At 44.1% G+C, this 25,114-nt stretch overlaps 2 protein-coding genes across 2 annotated transcripts in view; one reads left to right on the forward strand and one right to left on the reverse strand.

The window, feature by feature from the left end:
- The window catches only part of LOC138979479 (fumarylacetoacetase-like), a 30,517-nt gene extending 29,282 nt beyond the window's left edge, over window positions 1-1,235 (reverse strand). The window contains exon 1 of the mRNA XM_070352194.1: window positions 1,063-1,235. Within this exon, the coding sequence (XP_070208295.1) occupies window positions 1,063-1,143 (81 nt within the window). The 5' untranslated portion in view covers window positions 1,144-1,235. The remainder of the gene's footprint in view (window positions 1-1,062) is intronic.
- LOC138979880 (methylcrotonoyl-CoA carboxylase beta chain, mitochondrial-like) lies at window positions 1,216-25,108 on the forward strand. The gene is made up of 17 exons (XM_070352639.1): window positions 1,216-1,574; window positions 2,000-2,066; window positions 2,387-2,471; window positions 3,852-3,953; window positions 4,459-4,586; window positions 4,951-5,063; window positions 5,771-5,884; window positions 6,424-6,488; window positions 15,377-15,476; window positions 16,303-16,398; window positions 17,265-17,337; window positions 18,049-18,125; window positions 18,633-18,699; window positions 19,152-19,308; window positions 19,731-19,845; window positions 22,220-22,305; window positions 22,808-25,108. Exons 1-17 carry the CDS (start codon window positions 1,437-1,439, stop codon window positions 22,923-22,925), a joined length of 1,701 nt encoding a protein of 566 aa, XP_070208740.1. The 5' UTR covers window positions 1,216-1,436; the 3' UTR covers window positions 22,926-25,108.
- Window positions 25,109-25,114: the final 6 nt, after the last annotated feature.

Raw genomic sequence — 25,114 nt, forward strand, 5'->3', positions numbered from 1 at the left:
CTTTCACGGCCTATTATTCCAAGTCACACGGGTATAGGTAGACAATTATTAACTGTGCCTAAGCAATTTTGCCAGGAAAGACCCTTTTGTCAATCGTGGGATCTTTAACGTGCACACCCAATGTAGTGTACACGGGGGGAGGTTCGGACACCGAAGAGAGTCTGCACACAAAGTTGACTCTGTGAAATAAATTTCCGCCGAACCTGGGATCGAACTCACGCTGACAGCGGCCAACTGAATACAAATCCAGCGCGCTACCAACTGAGCTATATCCCCGTATTGCTATAATATAGTGATGCTTTAATTTAGTACCAGCTTCAGTTATTAACATGTTCACTTTATAGACACGGAACATAAGCTGGCAGATATTTTCACCTTCTTGTTGTTCTGCATTCATGGGCTGCAAATACCATGTACACTCGTGTTTTGCACACATGTGTTTTGATGTGTATGACCTCCCACCCCCTCCCCAACTGTGTCATTAATTATATACATGATCTTTTCTGAGCATACTTTGAGCTTACCCTCCCAACACACTTCTCTCCCTCACCCCTTCAAAACATTCTCATTAAAAAAAGTGTCCACACTCCTTGCGGGCGTAGGGTGGGGAGGTGTTATGTGCACTAGAATCAGAGTTCATTCTGCAATGAACACCTAAACTGCTAAATTGTTCAGGAGAAGGACAGCCTGGCCAGTTGCATGTCAGGCCGATCTGCTAGTGCCAGATACAAATAATAATATGCATACAGATTGCAAATTCCATCTCTCCAGGGTCTATGATCTCTCTGACCGCATAGCAACTGAACGTGTGCAGGGGGAGAGCTATGACACATTCAGACAAGCAGCTAGAACAGAGGATTATTAGCTCATGCAGTCAGGGCTGCTGTATATCTAATAGTTGCTCGTAAACTTAGGAAGACTTCGTTATCTCCGCACTTCTGAAAACTTTGACCCGGGTACATCAAGGTCACGGAGGTGTGGTATTTTCCTCACATTTGATTGGCTGAATCGGTACGTCTGCAAACAACACCTTGTTTACTATCATATTCATACAACTCTTACATTGTCAGCAGTAGAAAAGACGCCATACGGAAGATTTTGGATCGGGAAATGACTTTCCGGAGTGACGTGGATGAACGACATGTTGAACTGAGAGGAAAATGTGAAGTTTCACAACCGTAACAGACTCGACCAGCTCGCACGTGTCAAAGTGAAAGCAAATGGAGCTGGGTGTATGAGTGTTTCCGCAGCTTCGCATTTTTTGTTTGAAACTTTGTATCCTTTTAAAAGGAGGAATATTTTACTTAAATAGCAAGAAAACAACTTGTTACAAATGAGAACTTTTTTTCCCTTGTATTCCTGTTAGTCTTTGGTCTTTTTCTTCAGTCGACGAAAAATAAGTGTTGAAGGGAAACAACTCTGGACAAGACTTCAAGATGGCGAGCCTGAGGTTGTTTCGGTCTTGTCGACTGCTACACTTCAATTCGGCTCGTTTCTGTGGAGTGCGACAGTTCCACAAAGATGAGGTCGCACCAATCGGTACACCAGTGGAGAAGGACTCTGCAGAGTACAAGGTTTGGGTTATATTTGACGTAGCTGTGTGAGGAACAGACGAGATAAAATGTATGCTTGATTACTTCGCTGGAGCTTTGCCCTTCAAGCTCAGCTCAGGAGTATTCTCTTGGACTGACTGTTTGGTGTAGACGCAGCCTTACATTCGCCAAATTTATTTCATCCAGCAAAAGAAAAAAGGATGCAATGTTGATTCTTGGAAGAACAGACATTTCAGAAAAAGTCCTGTCATGAGGTGGGGGGGGGGGGGGGGGTATTATTGATATTTGTCCTTTTCTTAGGATGTTCTCTCCTTTAAAGAATACCCCAATAACTTCTAAAAACACACAAAAGAGATGGGGGATAGGAGGTGTGGGGAGAAGTGGAGGGGATAATTAATACCTGTATATATCAATTGTATTCCAAATTCTATATGTTCTGTTTGCAGGAAAAGTATGAGCGGATGGAAAAGCTTGTGACTGAGCTGAAAACAACAGTGTCAGGAATTCTACAAGGTTGCATTTAGTTTCTCTTCTGATTCCACACAGAACACTAAACAATAATCTTGTCAGCTCTGCAACATTTACATGCATACAGTAATAGTAATACACTAATACACACACACTGCTAGGTAAGTGCAATGGACTTTAATTTAAATAAAAAGTGCACTTAGACATTTGCTGTTTTGCCTGCATCAATTAGAGAAACAAATTGGAAGTGTGTCATTTGAGCAGATTATATAGATTAGCGGGTTGTTCAACTTGTCGTTGTATGATTTTTATATATTGTTTTGTAACTTTGTCTCTAACTTTTGAGTTTTTGTTTTTTTACCCAGGAGGAGGAGCCAAGGCACGCGAGCGTCAAACATCCAGGAAAAAGATGCTGCCACGTGACAGAATAAACACCCTTCTTGACCCACAGTATGTATTTAATGCTCTTCATTTTTTTATTCATTATTTTGGTCTACTGATTGTCCTTGTGGAGTTTACCTGAATTTCACTGTGCAGACAATAATTATGCACAAAAGCCAAACAAAGAAAAAAATATATATAATGAAGAGATTATCTTTATTAACTTATATATTATTTGGTCTACTGATTGTACTCGTGGAATTTCCCTGAATTTCACTGTGGAGACAATAATTATGCAGAACAAAATAAAATAAAATAATGAAGAGCAGATTATCGTGCTCTGTGTATCCTTTTTTCTGATGGGGTGTGTCAGTCTGCAGAATAAAATACATCCTTCAAGTTTGGCTTTGTACATGTTTGTATTGACTTAAGAGTATCCTAGTCAAAACTATTATGTCTTATTCAGATTCGTATTGCAGTTATTGAATATGCTTCTTAACTATATAGGTTGCCTCCCTTGCACAGTTAATATGAAGGGACTGAGTTCATTTGTTTTTAATAGAAGTACTTTTACCAGATTTTAAGTTTGGAAAAACATGAAAGTAACATATCGTGCAGTTAACAGAATGCCAAAAACGATGTAAGTGTATTAACATGCTGGCAAACAATGATATGGACTGGGTGGCCGAGTGGTAACGCACTTGCGCTCGGAAGCGAGAGGTTGCGAGTTCGACGCTGGGTCAGGGCGTTAGCAATTTTCTCCCCCCTTTCCTAACCTAGGTGGTGGGTTCAAGTGCTAGTCTTTCGGATGAGACGAAAAACCGAGGTCCCTTCGTGTACACTACATTGGGGTGTGCACGTTAAAGATCCCACGATTGACAAAAGGGTCTTTCCTGGCAAAATTGTATAGGCATAGATAAAAATGTCCACCAAAATACCCGTGTGACTTGGAATAATAGGCCGTGAAAAGTAGGATATGCTCCAAAATGGCTGCGATCTGCTGGCCGATGTGAATGCGTGATGTATTGTGTAAAAAAAAATCCATCTCACACGGCATAAATAAATCCCTGCGCCTTGAATATGTGCGCGATATAAATTGCATCAAAAACAAATCCAAAAAAACAAATCCCTGTGCTTAGAACTGTACCCACGGAATACGCGCGATATAAGCCTCATATTGATTGATATATATATGTAATCAGTTCCCTCTACTCATTTACAGTAGGACCTGGGATGCAAGAACACCTCCCAGTGAAGGACACCTTTTTAACCACAATCTTGATGCAAATGTACCTGCCATGACAGGCCACCTTCAATGTAGGGACACTTTCAAGTGATCACAAGGGTGTCCTATATTGCTGGCACCGCCGTAATACTTTTTAAATTTACTTTTAGTTCTATTGTGAAAGGATAAAACGCATCACAGATTTCCACATGTATTGTGTGCAGGTCTCCCTTCTTGGAGCTGAGTCAGCTCGCTGGTTACCAGCTCTACGGAAAAGAGGAGGTACCTGCTGGTGGCATTATCACTGGCATTGGCCGTGTGTCCGGGTAAGTCTATCTGTTTGTATTTTTGTTCTGGATGTATGCTGTACGTAACATTTGAATAGCACGCTCAGAGTATATCTGTAACCCTTTCTTTCTGTAAGTCTACAGAACTTAGCTAAAACCTGTACAAGGGCAACTTTACAGAATGGAAAAGAAAACCTTAGCCACATCCACTGATTCAGAAAATTCATTTGTTTTAATGTTGTGCTTTAAAGAAAAGATTTTGTGTGTGTGTGTGTGTGTGTGTGTGTGTGTGTGTGTGTGTGGTTTATCAGCTCGCTGTGAAATTTCCCGAAACAATGACATTACAGGCAGTCAAAGTGATCTGTACTTGCAAGATGTTCAGTCACTCAGTTTGTCTGTTCATCTTTTATCCTAGTCTGGTCCTTTCTTCCCCACTCTATCCTTATGCCACAACCCTTGTAAAATAAAATTTGATTTGATCCTACTCCGTCTATTTCTTTTCTCTGCATTTTTGTGACTGATTATATGGTTTGTCTTCGTACAGGGTGGAGTGCATGATTGTAGCCAACGACCCGACAGTGAAGGCAGGCACCTACTACCCCATCACCGTCAAGAAACATCTACGTGCTCAGGAGATTGCTCAGGAAAATCATTTACCCTGCATTTATTTAGGTACTTGTGCATGTGTTAATGGGTCATTTGGACAGACGGACGGACAGACAGACAATTGGTCAGCCAGTCTTTCATTCAGTCAGTCTATCAATCAGTCATATACAAACAGAGAGAGAGAGAGAGAGTGTGTGTGTAGCATGTAGCATCGTCAGTGCATGTAGCAAGTAAAAGGATTACCAGACGATAAATGGACATATAAACCAACATCATTTTCAGATGAAGATGCAAAAATAGTCTAAACAGAGAGATAGTCTAAACAGAGGTTAGAAAATTGTGCATACTTGTATTGCTACATGTTCTTGCTAAGAACTTCTTGTTGCATTTCTCATTACTCAAAAAAATGACACATCTCTGTGATTTTCAGTGGACTCAGGGGGTGCTAATTTGCCAAGACAGGCTGACGTTTTCCCTGACAGAGATCACTTTGGTCGCATCTTTTTCAACCAGGCCAACATGTCTTCCCTCGGAATTCCACAGGTTTGTGTTGCCAGTGTGTGTTTGTATGTGTGGTGTGGTCCAGCATTCATTATCTTTGTTTTGGATAGGTAGACTGACAAACAGAAAAACTTGTCTGTCTCTCTTTGTGAGTTTATGAAAGCCTCTCCAGCACTTCAACCGGAGGCTGTTTTGGTGTCTTATATACCATTAACTGCAGCAAATAAAGTCAATTTGACTGGTGATGCCCTCATTAGGAAAGGTTTGTTAGAGAAAAAAAACAAAAAAAACCCTTGTTTGTTCTTGCATTGTGACGGTACCCAAGAGGCAAAAAAGAACACCATCGTGCATTATATGTCATTCTGTTTGAGGCATGTTCTTGTTGGAGATAGATTAAATCACAAACCAGGCTCAGCAGTATTTGCAATGGCATGAAGGTACAGTCCTGATACAGGTGGTAGAGCACTGGACTTGTGATCCTAGGGTGACATGTTCATATCCAGGCCGGGACGGACATGGGTCAACTTTATGTGTTAAGACTCAGGCGGGATCCATGTTCCACCCCCGTGTCACCACAGTGGCACCGCGTAAAAGACATTCGGTCATTCTGCCGTAAGTGCAGGTGGTCGGTTACACCTAAACAGGCATACAACTGGTTATCTCATCTAAAGTCAGGGTGACACCCGGGAACATGAAAACAACATTTGATAATCTATCATCATCACAGTGGTTATACATGTCTACCGCAGGTTGCAGTGGTGCTTGGTAGCTGTACAGCAGGAGGTGCCTACATCCCAGCCATGGCTGACGAGAGTATCATCGTGCGCAAACAGGGAACCATCTTTCTCGGTGGACCCCCGCTGGTAGGTTGTCAGCAATCTTTGTGTTTGTTAGGAGTGTGACATGGTCACGCAGTAGTCCCCCTTTCTCAGCAGCTGCTCTGCAGAGTTGTCTGCTGGCCTTGAGCGTGAGCTATTTATAGCTTTATGTTTCATGTTTCAAAAATATGAGGATAGACTGCCCTTGTATTTCGGCCATTGAAATCCACCTTTAAAGCTTCCCCTCTTTAAGAATTGATCTTTTTGCTGGTTGTATCTGTTCATGACTTTCAGTTTGTCTCCACTTTAAGATGACCTCCCTTTTTAGGTATGATTTTCTCAGAGTTTTGGGTGGTCATAAGGTTTGTGTGTGTGTGAGTGTGGGTGGGTATGTGGGTATGTGAGTGTGTGTGTGTGTGTGTGTGTGTGTGTGTGTGTGTGTGTGTGTGTGTGTGTGTTTTCACTGTATCAGTATGTTCAAAGGAACACTAGTTTGATGAATCACTGAATGCTAGTATGATTACATAATTTACAATGCCTGATGCAGTATATACAGTTTCCACTCATGCTTTTTGTCCTTGCAGGTCAAGGCCGCCACAGGGGAGGAGGTCTCATCCGAGGATCTGGGAGGGGCTGATCTTCACTGCGGGTATCTATCCCCCTTTAAATTACATATTCCTACTCCGAATCACATGTAGCTTTGACACAATCGGAGATGCTAGGTTCTGAAAAGGCTAACCGTCTAAGGGAAGCAACCCCAACCACAAAAAGTGTAAACGTAGCCATGGTAATGACCATACACCCGGGGAGTTACCTCCCATCGTGCATGCCACGTCACTACCGCTACTGAACACGTGGTTCATATCATTCGACCTTTCAGCTTTCCGAGGAGCAGGTAGTGAATTTTTTGGCTCCCCAGTGGCTGTGCTGTTTGGTGTTGTTTTTGACACCCACTGGCCACTTTACCGTCTATCTTGCCTCCTGCTTCGTAGTTGGTGAGCTCTTTCCATTTTGGTCATTATTTTGACAGGAATGTTGTTGTAGTTGCTGATTTTCGTCCGTTTTTGGACTTGTTATAATTTCAGTAACTATCGTTGGCAGCCATTTTTGTTGTCAACATGGATTGACAGCTTTAACTCATTCAACACGTCCACCCTATGACATGACTATACACTCAGAACGCCTGAGCCAAAGCATATAAATAGCCTGCTGACAACCAAAATTGGGACATTTTGAAAAAAATATTGTATTTTGAAAAAAATATTGTAAAAAAACTAGTACATGTGGAGATTTACTTTTTGCACACAATTAAAGAAAGATCTTTCATTGTTTCAGAAATGTACTTTGTATTTGTCAAAAGGCTTGTTGTGTTTGTGTGGTATGCTATTGAAAATGTCAATAAATAGCCTGCTGACAACCAAAATTGGAAAATTTTGAAAAAAATATTGTATTTTGAAAAAAATATTGTAAAAAAACTAGTACATGTGGAGACTTACTTTTTGCACACAATTAAAGAAAGATCTTTCATTGTTTCAGAAATGTACTTTGTATTTGTCAAAAGGCTTGTTGTGTTTGTGTGGTATGCTATTGAAAATGTCAACAATTTAAATTAAAAAAAGTCCAGAGGCACCACATAAATACTACAGACATGTTTGAAAATATGCACAAAATGTTGTTAGTGAATACTCAAAAAAGAATTTACTAACCTGAATGAGACAATGAGATGACTGGGTGATGACTATGATGAATATATCCATGTAGAAGAAAAGAAACACTTGCTGTCACAGTATTTACAGTGCCACACTTGGAAGCACAGCTCAACGCAAAACGCCACACCACATTCCAGGCACCAGAATCGAGTCCCATTGCGTTGGGTTTTATCCATAGAAGAAAAGAAACACTTGCTGTCACAGTATTTACAGTTTTTGTATAAATGACTTGTTTAGAACTCGGTTTATGCACGGAGAACATCCTTCTTTGTGTGCCACACTTCGAAGCACGGCTCAACACAAAGCGCCACAGCCATGTGGCCACAGAACATTCCCGGCACCAGAATCGCGTCCGTCCGCTTGCATTGGGTTTTGGCCAAAGTAGCATTGACACCTCGAGCTCTTGATTTGGCTAACTCATTCACCCTCATCACTCACTTATCCATCTATCACAACAACACTGTTTGATGCACACACAGTCACTGCCTTCCTTCTGCACGCCGCTTCGCTTCGCAACAACACTGACAACTCGCGACATTTTGGAATCCTAAATATGAAACTAAGGCATGGGTTGGTCCCGTCAATGACCTGTAGTATCCAAACTAACCAATGAAATCAACTGTTCTGGGAGTTATTTGTCGCGTATGGTAATGCAGCCGACCTCTGAACCTATGACGTGGGTTTTCGTATGGAAAATCCCCAGCGTGGTATTTTCCACTTCCAACGCTACTATTATGGCGGTGTGTGGCGAAGCGACTCACGCACCTTACGCACGGATTCTGGCGGCGTGCTGACAACGGCATGATCAGTGAACGCTTGTATTCGGGCGGCGCGTCGCGAAAAAGTTAATATGTGGCTAGGCCGATGTATTTTGGAAGGAAACGTATTTTTACCTTCTTACTTGCTTTCTGCTTTGATTAGTTGGTAAGCTTGTTCCTTTTTTGTCATTAGTTTGACAGGAATTTATCTGTAGTTGCTGACTTTTCGTCCGTTTGGACTCCTAAATGCGTTTCAGTAACTTATTGTGTGGCCGCCATTTTCGGTTGCTCAGCTTTCCTGACAGCTTCTGTACGTGGCTAGGCCTATGTTATAGTGAGGTTCTCCTTACTTTACCTGCTTTATTGCCTTCTGCTTTGATTCGTTGGTAAGCCATTTCCTATTTCGTCATTAGTTTGACAGGAATTTTCGTTATTGCTTAATTTTCGTCCGCTTTGGACTTCAAAATTTTGTCCAGTAACTTATCGCTTGGCCTCCATTTTGTGTATCAGCGCTGCTGACAGTGGTTTACATGGCTAGGCTTTAGCAGGTATCTACCAGTCCGTAGGACTTGTTGTGGTTTCGGATTAACATGTTTTTCTGTTGTGTCCGTTACTCTTTCTGCCCCGAACAAACACGTTGTGGGGCAGTCAACTACTCTTGTATATACTGTTTCTTCTCGCTCGCCTTCTCTGCCGTTAGCAGATCAGGTGTCACGGGTGTCTTCGTTATCTACGTTGGTTCCGGAGATTCGTACTTCGGTACGAGAAGAATTTTGCGTGCCAAGCCTGCTACTTCCGTTGGTCCCGCTGTCTGTGGGTGACGTCAGCTTGTTGGCTTCCTTGACGCTTCCGGCCGAGACGTTGTCTAGGGCGGATGTTTTGCTTCTTCGTCTTCTACCGCTGTGGTTGGCGACTCAAGTAAGTCGAGCTGGTCCACAGGTCCTCGTGAGACCGTCGGACGCTCCCTGCTGGGACACAGCTCTTTTCGGCGGGTTCACGACCCGCAAACCCCTGTTCAGTCGCACCCTGGCTTCGTCGAAGACCATTGTGTGGCTGAGCAATGGCGGTAGCCGTTTCCGGCTGCTGCGCTTCCGGCACTCGCCGGAAGCATAGGTCCCCCAATGTGCGCACCCGCTGTGGTGGTTCCGGGGTTGACCGGACGTTGCCTTTCGGGCTTCCGGCCCCCGTCCTCTGTTCAGTCGCACCCTGGCTTCGTCGAAGACCATTGTGTGGCTGAGCAATGGCGGCAGTCGTTTCCGGCTGCTGCGCTTCCGGCATTTGCCGGAAGCATAGGTTCCCTGACGTACGCACCCGCTGTGGTCGTTTCTGGGGTTGACCGGACGTTGCCTTCCGGGCATTCGGGCTTCCGGCCCCCGTCCTCGCATACGGCGCTTCCGCTTTTCGCGGTCTCGTCTGAAGCTTTTCCGGCTCCGCCCGGATTTACTGCTCCTTTCGCTTCCACTTCCTCCCGGATGTCGGTAGCTGAGGAGCAACGCCAGCCCTTCGGGCAGGTGTTGTCTCAGCCCTGGCCGCGGCAGTCATCGTTTCAACCTTCGGTTGTCGCTTCGACTGCCGTTCCGGTTCCTGCGGCTGCAGGCTTGCCGTCTTCTCACCCTTATCCTGGTCAGGGCATGAGTTTGAAGACGTTGGGGGGGACGGATTTCCGGTTTCCGGTTATGTCGTTTCACCTGCCTTCCACCAGTAATGTGGACTTCGGTTTTTCGCCGGATGTTTCGGACATTCAGTCTGTCGTCAGCGATTCCACACGTGCTGGTTATCCGGAAAAAGGCTTAACGCTGTCCTCTAGGCTGCGGCAGAGGTCACGTCGAGGTATTTTCCGGACGGGGCTTCGGCCTCCTACACTTCCTGCTGGAAGCATAGGTCCCCCTTCTCAAGCGCACGTAGTGGCTTGTCTGGGGTTGATTGAGGACTGGCCTACGGGCGTTCGGGTTCCGGCCCCAGTCCTCCTCTGTTCTGTCTCACTCTTGTTCCGTCGTGCACATTTGTGTTTCACAGCAAGTGCGGCAGCCGTTTTCGGCGCGGTGTTTCCGGTTTTACTGGAAGCATAAGTCCTCCATTTCAAGTACATGTTGCTGTTTTGACTGGAGTTGACAGAGGACTGGCCTACGGGCGTTCGGGTTCCGGCCCCAGTCCTCCTCTGTTCTGTCTCACTCTTGTTCCGTCGTGCACATTTGTGTTTCACAGCAAGTGCGGCAGCCGTTTTCGGCGCGGTGTTTCCGGTTTTACTGGAAGCATAAGTCCTCCATTTCAAGTACATGTTGCTGTTTTGACTGGAGTTGACAGAGGACTGGCCTACGGGCGTTCGGGTTCCGGCCCCAGTCCTCCTCTGTTCTGTCTCACTCTTGTTCCGTCGTGCACATTTGTGTTTCACAGCAAGTGCGGCAGCCGTTTTCGGCGCGGTGTTTCCGGTTTTACTGGAAGCATAAGTCCTCCATTTCAAGTACATGTTGCTGTTTTGACTGGAGTTGACATAGGACTGGCCTACGGGCGTTTGGGCTTCCGGCCTCAGTCTACTCTATGCAACTTTCGCTTCCGTTTTTTGCGGTTTTGTCTGCTGCATTTCCGGCGCTGTTCGGTTACACTACTCCTCTTCCTGACACTCATTCTTGGAGGTCGGCAGGTGAGGAACAGCGGCTGGCCTACGGGCATTTAGGCTTTCAGCCTCAGCCGGGGCAGTCTTCACTCTACCTGTTGGGTGTTGCGGTTACTGCCTATTCAGTTCGGGTGGCTCTAGACGTTTCCCCTATTCACGACCGTCATTAGGGGGATGAGTCAGGTCTTTTCCGGTTGGATGGGTTTCCGGTTTCCGGTCATCTCATTCATCAGTTTACCACCAGCAACTGTGACTTCGGTTGCGTTCGTGGCTGAACTATTCTGGTTCTCAGTCTTTAGTCAGCAATCGGACACGTTCGGGATTTCCGTCGAAGCTTGAAGCTGCGACTCAGGATTTCCTGTTGGGTGCATCGACTTTGGTGGCTTCCTTGCTGGTCGTCTTTGTTGTCGATGTCGGATTTTCGTTCCGCGAAGGTAGGATGCTTTCCTTCTTCCGGTGCCTTAGTCATCTTTGGTGGGTACCACGGTTTGCAGGTTTTGGCTATGCCATCTCCTCCTGGAAGTGGTATCTCTAGCGTTTTGGTTCTGCCTCTGTTTCTACCTTGGTTCAGTTCCGGAACACGCTCAGCCCTGGCTGGCTTCGGCTACACGGGCTTCATCTTTTGTTCCTTCTTGCTTAATTCAGCTTTTGGAACTTGCCTCCTTTCTATACTCTGTTGGCCAGCCCTTGCAAGGGTGAGCGAAGAGCAGATGAGGCTGCCCTTCCTTCACTACGCTAGTACGGCGGGTGTCGGAGGGACTTGTTTCTTTCGCATTCTCTGTTCCCTGGACAGTCAAAGAGAGTCACTTAAGCTTTGCCCGCAGTAGAGATTCAGTCGAGTAGAGATCACCAGGTCTCTGACTGCTTTACAAGGGTTGAAGTAAGGTAAAGCTAGCATCCTCAGGTGAAGCATGCTTCTCGAAGCATGCTCAATCCTCTGGTTAAGCTAAGCTGGCGGCCAATAGGCAGCCTCAGTCGGAATACTTCTTCCTTCTTCGGTTGGGGTAACAGTTGCTTCAGCCACGGGCTGCTGCTGTTTTATTTCCGGGTTTACCGGCGATGTTGGTTTTTTCTCTCCGACGTTTCTTGGTACGTCGGGGTGGATGGAACAACGGCCGACCTTAGGGAGTCAGGGTTTTTAGCCTTGGCCGGGCAACAGCCATTCCGCGTTTTGGCGATGGTGGTTGTTGCCTTCCCGTTTCTTGTGGTTTCGGACTTTGTCTTTTCTTTCCTTTGTTCTTACTGTTAAGGAGATTGGATAGGTCGATTTCCGTTTGGGCGGGGTTCTCTGGCTTCAGGTTACCCCTTTTATGGCCACAAACACTTGGACTTTGGTCCTTGTTGTCTTTCACCGAGTCGGACTCTGTCTTTCTCTAGTGAACAGACACGTTCTGGTGTTTCGTCCAAACTTAAGGTTCGCTTGAGTTAGCCTCGGAGGTAACATTCAGATTTTCCTGAGGGGGCATTGTCTTGGACAATGGATGTTTGAGGAGTAGTTCTTTGTGGCTTTCCTCCTCTCTCTCAGGTTTTTGGCTACTCTTCTCCTTCGGGCAGAGGTTTAGCTAATGTTTCGGTTCCTGTGAATTCCGTCTTGGTCTCTTCTTCCTCATCATGGCATGAGGTGAGTCAGGATGACGTCCGTTGGGTCGGGTTTCTTTTATAGTCGCCCGTCTACAAAAGGCAACTTTGACTAGGGCGGTTGTCCGTTTTTCTCCTTGTTTGACTCTGTCTTTCAGAGAGGGACAGACGCGCTCTGGGTTTTTGGCCAAACTCAGGAAGGCTCTTGATTTGGCCTGAGAACTCTTGTTTCGGGAGTCTTATGGCTGGCTGGCTTCACGGTTTACGTTTACCAGTCTTGGTTTTCTGCTTTCGGTTTTGGATTCACTCTCAATTACCTTCAAGCAGACTGTTTTGGGAACACTCTGGCTTTTAGCCATTTTGTTTATGGTTGCCAGTCACACCGGTCTTTGACCACCGGGGGTCCACACTTCCGGTGGCTTACGCTCAGTCGTAAGTGGCTGCTGTCGTGTGCTACCTCTCTCTCTGCGTTCGCAGAGACCGGCAGAGGAAAACTGGCGACCTTCTATTTGAGAGTTTTCTCTTCGAGGTGGACTCTGGTACTTAGTGCTCGGATGTCTCTCTCTCGCTCTTTCGTGGGGATTGGTCACTCTTATTTTGAGCTGACTTCTTTCTCACAGGCCTTTCGGGCTTTACTACATCCCAAGGTTTGCAGACTTTGGCATGGTTGTCTTAGGGTCACCGCGAGGGTTAGTCCTTCTCAGTTTTGAGGGGACAACCTTACGCACGGATCTTTTCAGGACATTAGCATTTCCTTCCAATAAAAGGGGGGGGGGGGGAGCTTGTCTTTCCCTTGGCTCGCCAGGGTCATTATTCCAAGGCTTGGGTCTATTCCTGTGCTGTTTTTTACGGCTAGGAGATTGGAAGAAGTGCTCAGCACAGCTTACTGGATCTCTGAGGTTGTCTCTTATACTTTTTGCCTGAGATACATCTCGGCTGTCAATCAGGACTTTCCTCGGTTCCCTCACTGCCTGTTGGCAGTGGGCCGGCCCTGGCAAGTGTTTTTGAGTGAGTTAGATTTTCTTTCCCACTGGGCCCTTCCTGACTTTTTGGCAGCGGACCAGTTTCTGGCAAGGATTTTTTGAGTGAGTTAGATTTTTCTTTCCCACCGCCTTGTTGTAGAAATCTGCTATATATGTGATTCGGAGTAGGAATATGTAATTTAATCAAAAATTTTATTGTAAATTTTCATTTAATAAATATACCTACCCGAATCACATGGTATATTCCCTCCCGCCAACCCCGCTTTTGATTTGGAGAATTTTATTCTTTAGGTCGAATGATATGAACCACGTGTTCAGTAGCAGTAGTGACGTGGCGTGCACGATGGGAGGTAACTCCCCAGGTGTATGGTCATTACCATGGCTACGTTTACACTTTTTGTGGTTGGGGTTGCTTCCCTTAGACGGTTAGCCTTTTCAGAACCTAGCATCTCCGATTGTGTCAATGCTACATGTGATTCGGGTAGGTATATTTATTAAATGAAAATTTACAATAAAATTTTTGATTTTCTTTCACGCTGACCAGTTTGGATGCATTCAGAATAATTACTACTTCTTCTTCTTCTTCTGCGTTCGTGGGCTGAAACTCCCACGAACACTCGTGTTTTTTGCACGAGTGGAATTTTACGTGTATGACTGTTTTTTACCCCGCCATTTAGGCAGCCATACGCCGCTTTCGGAGAAAGCATGCTGGGTATTTTCGTGTTTCTATAACCCACCGAACTCTGACATGGATTACAGGATCTTTTTCGTGCGCACTTGGTCTTGTGCTTGCGTGTACACACGGGGGGTGTTCGGACACCGAGGAGAGTCGGCACACAAAGTTGACTCTGAGAAATAAATCTCTCGCCGAACGTGGGGACGAACTCACGCTGACAGCGGCCAACTGGATACAAATCCAGCGCGCTACCGACTGAGCTACATCCCCGCCCAATAATGACTACAATAACGGTCTTATTACAGTGGAACCGCACTTTTGAAAACCTCCAAAAATCTGACAAAATCAGGTCTCAACAAGTCGCTTGAAGTGATATAACAACATTTAGTCAAGCTGTTGGCATCAAAGTACCAGATTAACACCAACAAACAGTCGTCGCCGAGACTTTATTTCAGATAGTCTCCACTAGCCACACCCAAAGACGGAGGCGGGTCACGCTCGTCTCCGCATAGCGTGCAAACGTAGTACTAAGGCCTACTTGACCTATTTTCTGTAATTCTGAGCACATTTTTAAAGTAAACATGACATATCTATATATTTTTGAATTCAGGATAAATTGAGGAATACGATGCCATAATTTTTAAATCTGTCAGTGACAATTTAATTTTAATTACAACTTTAATGAGCAAACTAATTAGCTAGTTTTTAAGCCTGCAAGCTGAAATGCAATACCAAAGTCCGGGCTTCGTCGAAGTTTCAACCAATTTGGTTGAAAAATGAGGGCGTGACAGTGCTGCCTCAACTTTCACAAAAAGCCGGATATGACGTCATCAAAGACATTTATCGAAAAAATGAAAAAAACGAGATTTCTTTTGGAGTGGTCGTAATGGGCAGGCAGTTGTTATCAAGAGGTGGTCGTCATGACAGGATTGACTAATTACTATGCTTTAGATGTTATGCCTTAAAATTCCACATTGCATAAGTTGCTTTCCTCAGTTTTGGTACTTTAATACCGCCTGTCATCTGTGCATATCTTATTTTAAATATGACTGACCTCTTCTGCAGGAGAAAAGCCGAAAAAAGCACAAACATGTTTCCGGTATTTAACATGTACAGTAGATGTGCTATCATTACATCTCTCGTTGTTGTTAGCCGGTAATGTTTCTAGTGATGCGATGACAGATGTGGTTGTAACATTTTCATTGGGATTTTTGTGCAGGCAGTCAGGTGTGACTGATTATTATGCAAAAGATGATGCCCATGCACTGCATCTAGCCAGACGTGTGGTCAAAAACCTGAATCGCATCAAAGACCCTGGGGTAAGGTTGTGATTTTTGTGATCGATAGCTTAAATGACAAGCACCTGTGGGCATGCTTGCTGGTACAATTAGGCCACACACAAAAAATAGTCTGTTTACGGTAACCCGACCGACCCTATTTTTTTCGCGCGACCCTAGACTTTTTTGGGGCATTTGGGGGAGAAAAAAAAAAAGAATATTTGGTTTTTTTGGCAAAATAACGTACAAATATGATTTTTGGGGAAAAAAAATAAAAAATAAAAAAATATCCCGACCTACCGACCCTATTTTTTGGGTCTATGTTACCGTAAACAGACTATTTTTTTTTTTTTTGCCTTACAATTGCACATGCATGCACGCACATACACATACACACACACGCAAGCAAGCGCTCGCAAACACTCATACAAGTGCACTCAAACACATGTGCACACTCACAAAGTAGAAGTAATTCATTCTGGAAAATAATCCATGCAACACTGAAAAACAACAGAGTGCTACCTGAAGTTCTGACAACCCTCTTTTCAAGAAATGGAGGCTCTATCTTCAATGGGCAATTTTGGAATTATATTAATCATATGGGAGATAATATATTACTTTTCTGGTTTGCAAATAAAAGTAATTGCTGTGTATCATGTGTGCAAGGAATACTTTTGGAACATAATTGCTGCCTGTTAGTTGACTCTTCAACTTGAATCACCAATTTATTTACTAAAAAGAATTTTCCTCCGAATTTCTTTTTAAATTTGGGTACATGCACGTGAAAACACTTTTTTTTCTCCGCTTATATTACAAGTGTCATGTCCATCTATTATGAAAATGTTTAATGAGAGCCGTATCGTTTCAGGTGAACTTGGAGACGCCAGAAGAGCCGTTGTTTGACGCTGATGAGATGTACGGCATTGTGGGAGACAACCTCAAGAAGACCTTCGATGTTAGAGAGGTAATAACGATTGACGTTTACTGATGATGCTTAGCTTGCAGTGTGCAAGTTTTCAAGCTAAAAGTGCTGCATACACTGCAGTGTGCTTTGTAAGTAGAAAAGATAAGACATTTTTTATCCAGAATTTAGCCCCCCAAAAGTTTAAGTGATACAAATGTTGACTTTGAGGGTACAACATTTATGAAAACTGGAAAATGTGTATCTCTTTAACTGTTTTTCCTAGAGCTTATCCTTTGGAACAAAACATCTATCAGCATGTCTAAAAGTAAAACATTTTTGCAAAAGTTCAAATCATTCTGATGGATAGTGTTGAAATTATCTTGTCATCCATGATCTAACATGTTTCGATTCAACGCTTTGCTTCTTTTTCATTTAATAATTTTTACTAAAGTCGATCTAAGAGCTTTTTTTTTTTTGGGGGGGGGGGGGGAGGGACCATATACTATCATTCTATGTACATGGAAGCAAATACATACCAAATTTTAACACTAACAGTTCTGTTTCATGAATGTTGTGGTCAAATGACTTGACGAGAAAACGGTGTATTTTATGGTAGCTCCTGCCCTGGTAGCTCCTGCCCTAGCTCCTGCCCTTGTAGCTCCTGCCCTAGCTCCTGCCCTGGTAGCTCCTGCCCTAGCTCCTGCCCTGGTAGCTCCTGCCCTGGTAGCTCCTGCCCTGGTAGCTCCTGCCCTGGTAGCTCCTGCCCTAGCTCCTGCCCTGGTAGCTCCTGCCCTGGTAGCTCCTGCCCTGGTAGCTCCTGCCCTGGTAGCTCCTGCCCTAGCTCCTGCCCTGGTAGCTCCTGCCCTGGTAGCTCCTGCCCTGGTAGCTCCTGGGGCTCCACTGTATTTGTGATCATTTCCACACAGGTGATAGCACGAGTGGTGGACGGCAGTCGTTTTGACGAGTTCAAGGCAATGTATGGAGAAACACTAATCACAGGTGAGATTTAGAAATTCAGCTGTAAGTGTATTTGTGTAAAAATCTTTGAAAATAAGGAATTTGCTAGATTAGGTTGATGATTCAGCTGAGAATAATGACAGATGCATTTAGGTTTGCTAGATTTAAGACATATTGAAACTGGGTAATTACTTTGTGTGCTGAATTAACTACTTTGCAGATCGCAAAATGAAATTTTATGTAAAAAACCATTTCTCTCACAACTTTAACTTTTCTGTGAGAAAGAGGAACTATATGTATTGCCAATGTGGTTAGATCACACACAGAAACACACACTCGCACATGGAGACAGAGACAATCAGACACTGATATAGAAGCACACATATAAACACACACACACACACACACACACACACACACAAACACTCACACACACACACACACACACACACACTCACAGGCACATATACATGAACACACCCACTAACACACACACACAAACAGAGGCACAGATACAAACACACACACACACACACACAGAGGCACAGATACAAACACACACACAGAGGCACAGATACAAACATACACACACACACAGGCACAGATACACAAACACACACACACACACACACACGCATGCACCTGGAGGTATGATTAGCAGCTCTTTAAGAAACCATAAAAGCACAGTTTCATTATGACATGTTTTTTCTAAGTTTTGCTACATTACAACATTCATTGATTTGTCTTTGACAGGATTTGCCCGATTGTGGGGATACCCAGTTGGCATCATAGGAAACAATGGTGTCCTTTTCTCTGAATCAGCAATGAAGGTACTTTAACTTGACTGTCTTTAATACAGACTGAACAACTGAATGCAGTGATGGCTTATACTTTTTATTTAAAAGTGGTAACATACTTGCCTGAGAGAGAGAGAGAGAGAGAGAGAGAGAGAGAGAGAGAGAGAGAGAGAGAGAGACACAGAGAGACACAGAGAGACACAGAGAGAGAGAGAGAGAGAGAGAGAGCACGAACGAACAAACAAACTTATTTTTACAAGGATAAAGAGAGAAAGAGAGAGAGAGGTATTTTACAAGCACCAGCTTTTGTGTCACAGTGTCTCTCTCCTGAAATCCATGTTTTATGTAGAGGATGCAAGTTGTTTGTTCAATGCATGCTCCTATTCTCTCAGGTGCCAGGAGACTGGTTCCGCACAACTCTCACCTACTCGTCTACATTTAGAGTGCTTCCTTCCCTTTATTTCTTACATCTTGTCATTCTGATTCAGGTTCTGTGTAGTTTTGCAAAGAGAAAAAGATCTTTTCCACTGTCTGTTTCAGGGAACACATTTTATAGAGCTGTGCAGTCAGCGAGGCATCCCTCTCATTTTCCTTCAAAACATCACAGGTAAAGAATGTTGATAGTGGATGTCATTAATTACAGTTTTTGCAGGGGTTCTATGGCTGTTTATGGTGATGGTGTATGTGTCATACAGTTTTATGAAAGATCAGACAGTTGAAAGGTCACTCATTACTTTCAAATTCACAGCACCAGAGAAGAAAAATGCTAGTTTTTTACTTTTTTTTTTTAATAAATGTGATAGAGGAATAATGTTCATAGTATTGGGACTGACAGTACGTTGAAAACCATAGAAAAATTCACTATAACCACAATTTCACTATATCAGAGTTAATTTACAATTAGTGGATTCTATCTTCCTGGCCTTAACTGGGCGAAATTGACTACACGTAGCATACTTCGCGAAGATGGCGACACAAAGCTTTAGCACTAAGTTTTTGGTTAAAAGACTGCACGAAGTCAACTTGAGGCTCAATGAAAGACTGCCTGGTATGTCACAGGTTTCATGGTTGGGCGAGAGGCTGAGGCAGGTGGCATCGCTAAACACGGCGCTAAAATGGTGACGGCTGTGGCCTGCGCCAAAGTTCCCAAACTGACGCTCATCATCGGCGGATCATACGGCGCAGGGAACTATGGGATGTGTGGTCGTGCATACGGGTGAGTTTCTCAACATACCCTAGTTCGTTTCCAGTAAATGTGGAAAAGTGATGGTTTGAAAGGAGAGTTTATTAGTTATGTAGAAAATGATGAACATGCAGTTTTGTGGATATCTGACCTCTGGCATTCCTAAACCAGAAGTGGGAGTCTTGGAAACTTTGAAAACAACTAGGCTGATGGAGGGGGTGCGGGAAACTTTGAAAACAACTAGGCTGATGGAGGGGGTGCGGGAAACTTTGAAAACAACTTGGCTGATGGAGGGGGTGCGGGAAACTTTGAAAACAACTAGGCTGTTGGAGGGGGTGCGGGAAACTTTGAAAACAACTAGGCTGATGGAGGGGGTGCGGGGGTAAGAGGAATAAACTTGGGAGGCCAGGAGAATGTAACTGTGATGCTTACTTGCTATTGTTTGTGTGCTGCAGCCCCAGGTTCATGTACATGTGGCCCAACTCCCGTATCTCGGTGATGGGCGGGGAGCAGGCGGCGAACGTCCTGGCCCAGATACAGCGCGACCAGCGAGCCAGGGAGGGCAAAGAGGTTTGTGCTGGTTATTTCCATGTTGTATTATTGTTTTATATTGTTTTATGTAACGTTTCCATTTTCTTCATTGGGTATTTTAAAGGCACACTCCACTGGGGCGGGGATGTAGCTCAGTCGGTAGCGCGCTGGATTTGTATCCAGTTGGCCGCTGTCAGCGTGAGTTCGTCCCCACGTTCGGCGAGAGATTTATTTCTCAGAGTCAACTTTGTGTGCCGACTCTCCTCGGTGTCCGAACACCCCCCGTGTGTACACGCAAGCACAAGACCAAGTGCGCACGAAAAAGATCCTGTAATCCATGTCAGAGTTCGGTGGGTTATAGAAACACGAAAATACCCAGCATGCTTCCTCCAAAAGCGGCGTATGGCTGCCTAAATGGCGGGGTAAAAACGGTCATACACGTAAAATTCCACTCGTGCAAAAAACACGAGTGTACGTGGGAGTTTCAGCCCACGAACGCAGAAGAAGAAGAAAGGCACGCTCCTTCTTGTGAAAACAGTTGGGCTCACCATCTCAGACCTGGCCAGGCTTTTACATGGGATAAGACTAGCCTCCTCTTGGACACATACCAACAATGAACAGCCTGGGTGCGCTCTGTGCACACTTGGGATTTTTCTTTTCTTTTTTTGATGAATCTTCTTCTTCTTCTGCGTTCGTGGGCTGAAACTCTCACGTACACTCGCGTTTTTTGATGAATCTTCTTCTTCTTCTGCGTTCGTGGGCTGTGAAACTCTCACGTACACTCGTGTTTTTTGATGAATCTTCTTCTTCTTCTGCGTTCGTGGGCTGTGAAACTCTCACGTACACTCGTGTTTTTTGATGAATCTTCTTCTTCTTCTGCGTTCGTGGGCTGAAACTCTCATGTACACTCGTGTTTTTTGCACGAGTGGAATTTTTACGTGTATGACCGTTTTTTACCCCACCATTTAGGCAGCCATACGCCGCTTTCGGAGGAGGCATGCTGCTGGGTATTTTCTTGTTTCTATAACCCACCGAACTCTGACATGGATTACAGGATCTTTTCCGTGCGCACTTGGTCTTGTGCTTGCGTGTACACACGGGGGTGTTCGGACACCGAGGAGAGTCGGCACACAAAGTTGACTCTGAGAAATAAATCTCTCGCCGAACAAGGGGACGAACTCACGCTGACAGCAGCCAACTGGATACAAATCCAGCGCGCTACCGACTGAGCTACATCCCCGCCCCTTTTGATGAATCAATTTCGTAAAAGCAACTAGTGGCTATTTCATCGAGAAATTGCAACTTAAACCACAGCAAGTAGTGGGGCTGTTGGTGTTTGGTACAGTATATGTTCACGTGGAAGAATAGCCTCATTCCGGGTGGAAGTCTGGGTGGATCTAGCATGAGGTATGAGGTAGTCTTTATTTATTTATTTATTTATATGGGAGATTTATACAGCGCTTGACGTTCTCTAAGCGCTTTACATATTAATTTCTGCCGTGTGAGATGGAATTTTTTTCACACCAAATCACGCATTCACATCGGCCAGCAAATCTCAAGCCATTACGGCGACTATTTACTTTTCACAGCCTATTATTCCAAGTCACACGGGTATTTGGTGGACATTTTTTATCTTCAGAGGAAAAAACAAACAATACCTTTAGTTGTTTTCCAATTTGTGCTGATTTGATAGATTATACACTCAACCTTCTTGAATTAAGATAATGATGAGAGGACAGTACCTGCCAACACACCCTCTGTGTCCAGCTGATGTTTTTCTTTCTTTCTATATTTGGTGTTTAACGTCGTTTTCAACCACGAAGGTTATATCGCGACGGGGGAAGGGGGGAGATGGGATAGAGCCACTTGTCAATTGTTTCTTGTTCACAAAAGCACTAATCAAACATTTGCTCCAGGGGCTTGCAACGTAGTACAATGTATTACCTTACTGGGAGAATGCAAGTTTCCAGTACAAAGGACTTAACATTTCTTACATACTGCTTGACTAAAATCTTTACAAAAATAGACTATATTCTATACAAGAAACACTTAATTAACAAGGGTAAAAAGAGAAACAGAATCCGTTAATCGCCTCTTACGACATGCTGGCGAGCATCGGGTAAATTCTTCCCCCTAACCCGCGGGGGGTTGATGTTGATGGCATGCAAGGGTACCTGCTATGAAAGGAAACTTGGGTTTATCCTGGGGTGCTGCCCCGATCATCAACAGTTTTGTCTTTACTTTGTGTCTGCGTTTTCCCTTTCCCTTTTTCATTTTAGTTGATCTCTGCTCCGCCTCCCCCTTCTAATTCTCGTTTTTGTTTTTTTTTCTCTATCAATTTCATTGCATCATCGTGATGGCATAATCAGATATTGTTTTTGGTGTGATTTTTTTTTTTTTTTTTTTACAACAGTGGACCGATGCAGAAGAAGCAGCATTGAAAGATCCGGTGATAATGAAATATGAACAAGAGGGTCATCCATACTTCTCCAGTGCAAGGTGTGTGTGTGTGTGTGTGTGCGTGTGCGTGTGTGTGCATGCATGAGTGCGCACCCACATGCATGCGTGTATGTGTGTGTGAGTGAGTATATATATATGTGTGTGTGTGTGGGAGGGGGGTTGTTTTTAGGCATGCAAAATGGATGATATATGGCGGAAAACGAGGCAATAAAGATATATTCTGTTTTGTTGTTTCATATCAAAGTAGTGTATGTGTGTTAATGTGGATGAGAATACTGGGACAGTTTTTTCTCTCCTTCTTTTTGTAGCATATCTGTTTGATGTATCAAAACTGTACAAATAGTCAGACATGCAAATTCATACAAATAACAACCAAACATAAAAACCACATGCACAGACGCGTGTAGACAGACAGTCAGTCATAGTCATACACACGGGCACTCTGTGAATGCAAGCACACGTATGCACACTTTTATATTTTAAATGTTTACTCATTTTTTTCTCACAATGTGTGTCTAAATCTTGTCTTCGTTTGTTTCAGGTTGTGGGATGATGGAGTTATTGACCCTGTTGACACACGTACCGTGTTAGGCTTGAGCCTTAGTGCGGCTCTCAACGCACCCCGGCAACAGACACGGTTTGGCGTGTTTAGAATGTGATGTGGGTCTAGGGTTTACTGTAGACAACTGTACAGAGCACCCATGAATTTCTGTTTGTATATGAGTGGGTCTTTTTTCTGTAGCATAACGATATGTGTGGAAGTGTAACGAGATTGATATTTGAAGTGCAAGGGAATTGTCAGTGTGTGTTGTTCTTATTAGTTTTTCCACAGTGAATGTGCGTGTGTGTTTGTAAGCTTGAGTGAATAAATGTGTGCGGACATGTGGGTGTGTGTGTGTGGGTGTATGTGTACGGACGTGTGGGAGTGTGTGTGTTTGCAAGCTTGTGTGAATAAATGTGTGCGGACATGTGGGTGTGTGTGTGTGTGTGTGTGTGTGTGAATGTGTGTGAGTGTGTGTGTGTGTGTGTACGGACGTGTGGGAGTGTATGTGTGTGTGTGTGTGTGTGTGTGTGTGTGTGTGTATGTATGTGTACGGATGTGTGGGAGTGTGTGCGAGTGTGTGTGTGTGTGTGTGCATGTGTACGGACGTGTGGGAGTGTGTGTGTGTGTGCGTGTGTGTGTGTGTGCATGTGTACGGACGTGTGGGAGTGTGTGTGTGTGTGCATGTGTACGGACGTGTGGGAGTGTGTGTGTGTGTGTGTGTGTGTGTGTGTGTGCATGTGTACGGACGTGTGGGAGTGTGTGTGTGTGTGCATGTGTACGGACGTGTGGGAGTGTGTGTGTGTGTGCATGTGTACGGACGTGTGGGAGTGTGTGTGTGTGTGCATGTGTACGGACGTGTGGGAGTGTGTGTGTGTGTGTGCAAGCTTGTGTGAATAAATGTGTGCAGACTTGTAAGTGTGTGTGTGTGTGTTGAGCACTTCTAACAGGTTATCTCCACAAAGATATTTCCCTGTAAAGGACTCAAACTGCAGAAAGTATTTGAATATAATTTGACCTGAAACAGTATAGACTTTCCCACTTCATGTTATATATTGACAAATTCCATTTTTGAAAATCGTGAGTATCTTTGCTGTTGCAGAAAGCTATTAATATCCTTGAGAACTATGGGCTCCTAATTTAGCTCCATGGAAGTAATCGGACATACTGAAAGAAGAGTAAACATTTGATATTCATTCAAATTTGCGATGAACCTTATATGGGGCTAAATTGGAAAATGCAAGTTATGTTTTCGTGATAGTAATTACATGTACATGTATATGTACATTGCCCATCATGGATTTTTTTTTAAATTGACATTGCGGCGAAGTTACAAGATGTGTATATTCAATTGCAAATGTTTTGTTTTTGTTTTTAATACAATGGAAACCCCCTTTTTGGGGTAAATTGGGTCTTAAAAGGGAGGGAGATAAATAGACCCAGGCTGCGTACAGAACATGTGAGCAAGGAGGGTTTAAAATGATGGAAGGCTTAAATTGTTTTTGTCTCCTCGGAGGCGTGGGTTCGGATCCCACCGCTGCCACCATGTGGTATTGCGTGGTTACAAAGTAGACAAGACAGTTGAGGAACCTGGTCTAGCCATCTTTATTACCCGAAGTTCCAGTTACAAAGCGGGAGTTCTTTCCCTTGCGTCGTCTGCAGGGTAGGCCGAAGTGGGCGTACTTCGACCTATCCACCAGGTTCCACTGTATGAATGGAATATGAAAAATGGAAAGCAATGTGGGAACAAATTGACCAAGAATATTATTGTGAAAGTTATGTTTTATAACCAGTGAATGAGTTTTTACATTTCCATTTCCTTGAGTGTGTGTGTCAGTGTGTGTGTGTGTGTGTGTGTGTGTGGTAAGGACAGATAGTGAGTGAGTGATATTAAACACTACTCATAGTTTTGTCAGCCTGAGCCCCATTATGGTTGATTAAAAACAAGGCTAAGTTAGTGAAGCAGAAATGGGGAAGAATTCAATGCAGTGGTACCTGCGATGTGAGGCCCCTATGATGAGAGGACACCTCTCAATAAAGGTCACTTTCTGTTGTCCCTGTGTTTATTATCTTAATCAAATATACGTACCTGTCATGACAGACCACCTGTAATGAAGGGACACTTTTGGCTGGTCCCAAGGGTGTCCTATCATGGCAGGTACCACTGTACTTTATAATTATAGTTGGGCAGTAAAGTTGCGACTTCTCATTAATCATTCACAGTGACCAAAAGCAGTAAATGTGTTACATTTTTGCGTGTGATTAGTTAATTTTGTGTTTTTCTTTAAGATACATGTATTTATGATG

This window comes from Littorina saxatilis, linkage group LG11 (genome assembly GCF_037325665.1).
Source record: "Littorina saxatilis isolate snail1 linkage group LG11, US_GU_Lsax_2.0, whole genome shotgun sequence".
In the NCBI taxonomy this organism is placed as follows: Eukaryota; Metazoa; Mollusca; class Gastropoda; order Littorinimorpha; family Littorinidae; genus Littorina; species Littorina saxatilis.

What these genes read in the sequence shown, in the direction of transcription:
- LOC138979880 (XM_070352639.1), top strand. Translation starts at nt 1,437, where the DNA reads ATGGCGAGCCTGAGGTTGTTTCGGTCTTGTCGACTGCTACACTTCAAT. An exon ending in CTTCCCTCGGAATTCCACAG is followed by an intron (nt 5,064 to 5,770) that starts GTTTGTGTTGCC and finishes TGTCTACCGCAG; the next exon opens with GTTGCAGTGGTGCTTGGTAG. An exon ending in TTCTCGGTGGACCCCCGCTG is followed by an intron (nt 5,885 to 6,423) that starts GTAGGTTGTCAG and finishes TTGTCCTTGCAG; the next exon opens with GTCAAGGCCGCCACAGGGGA.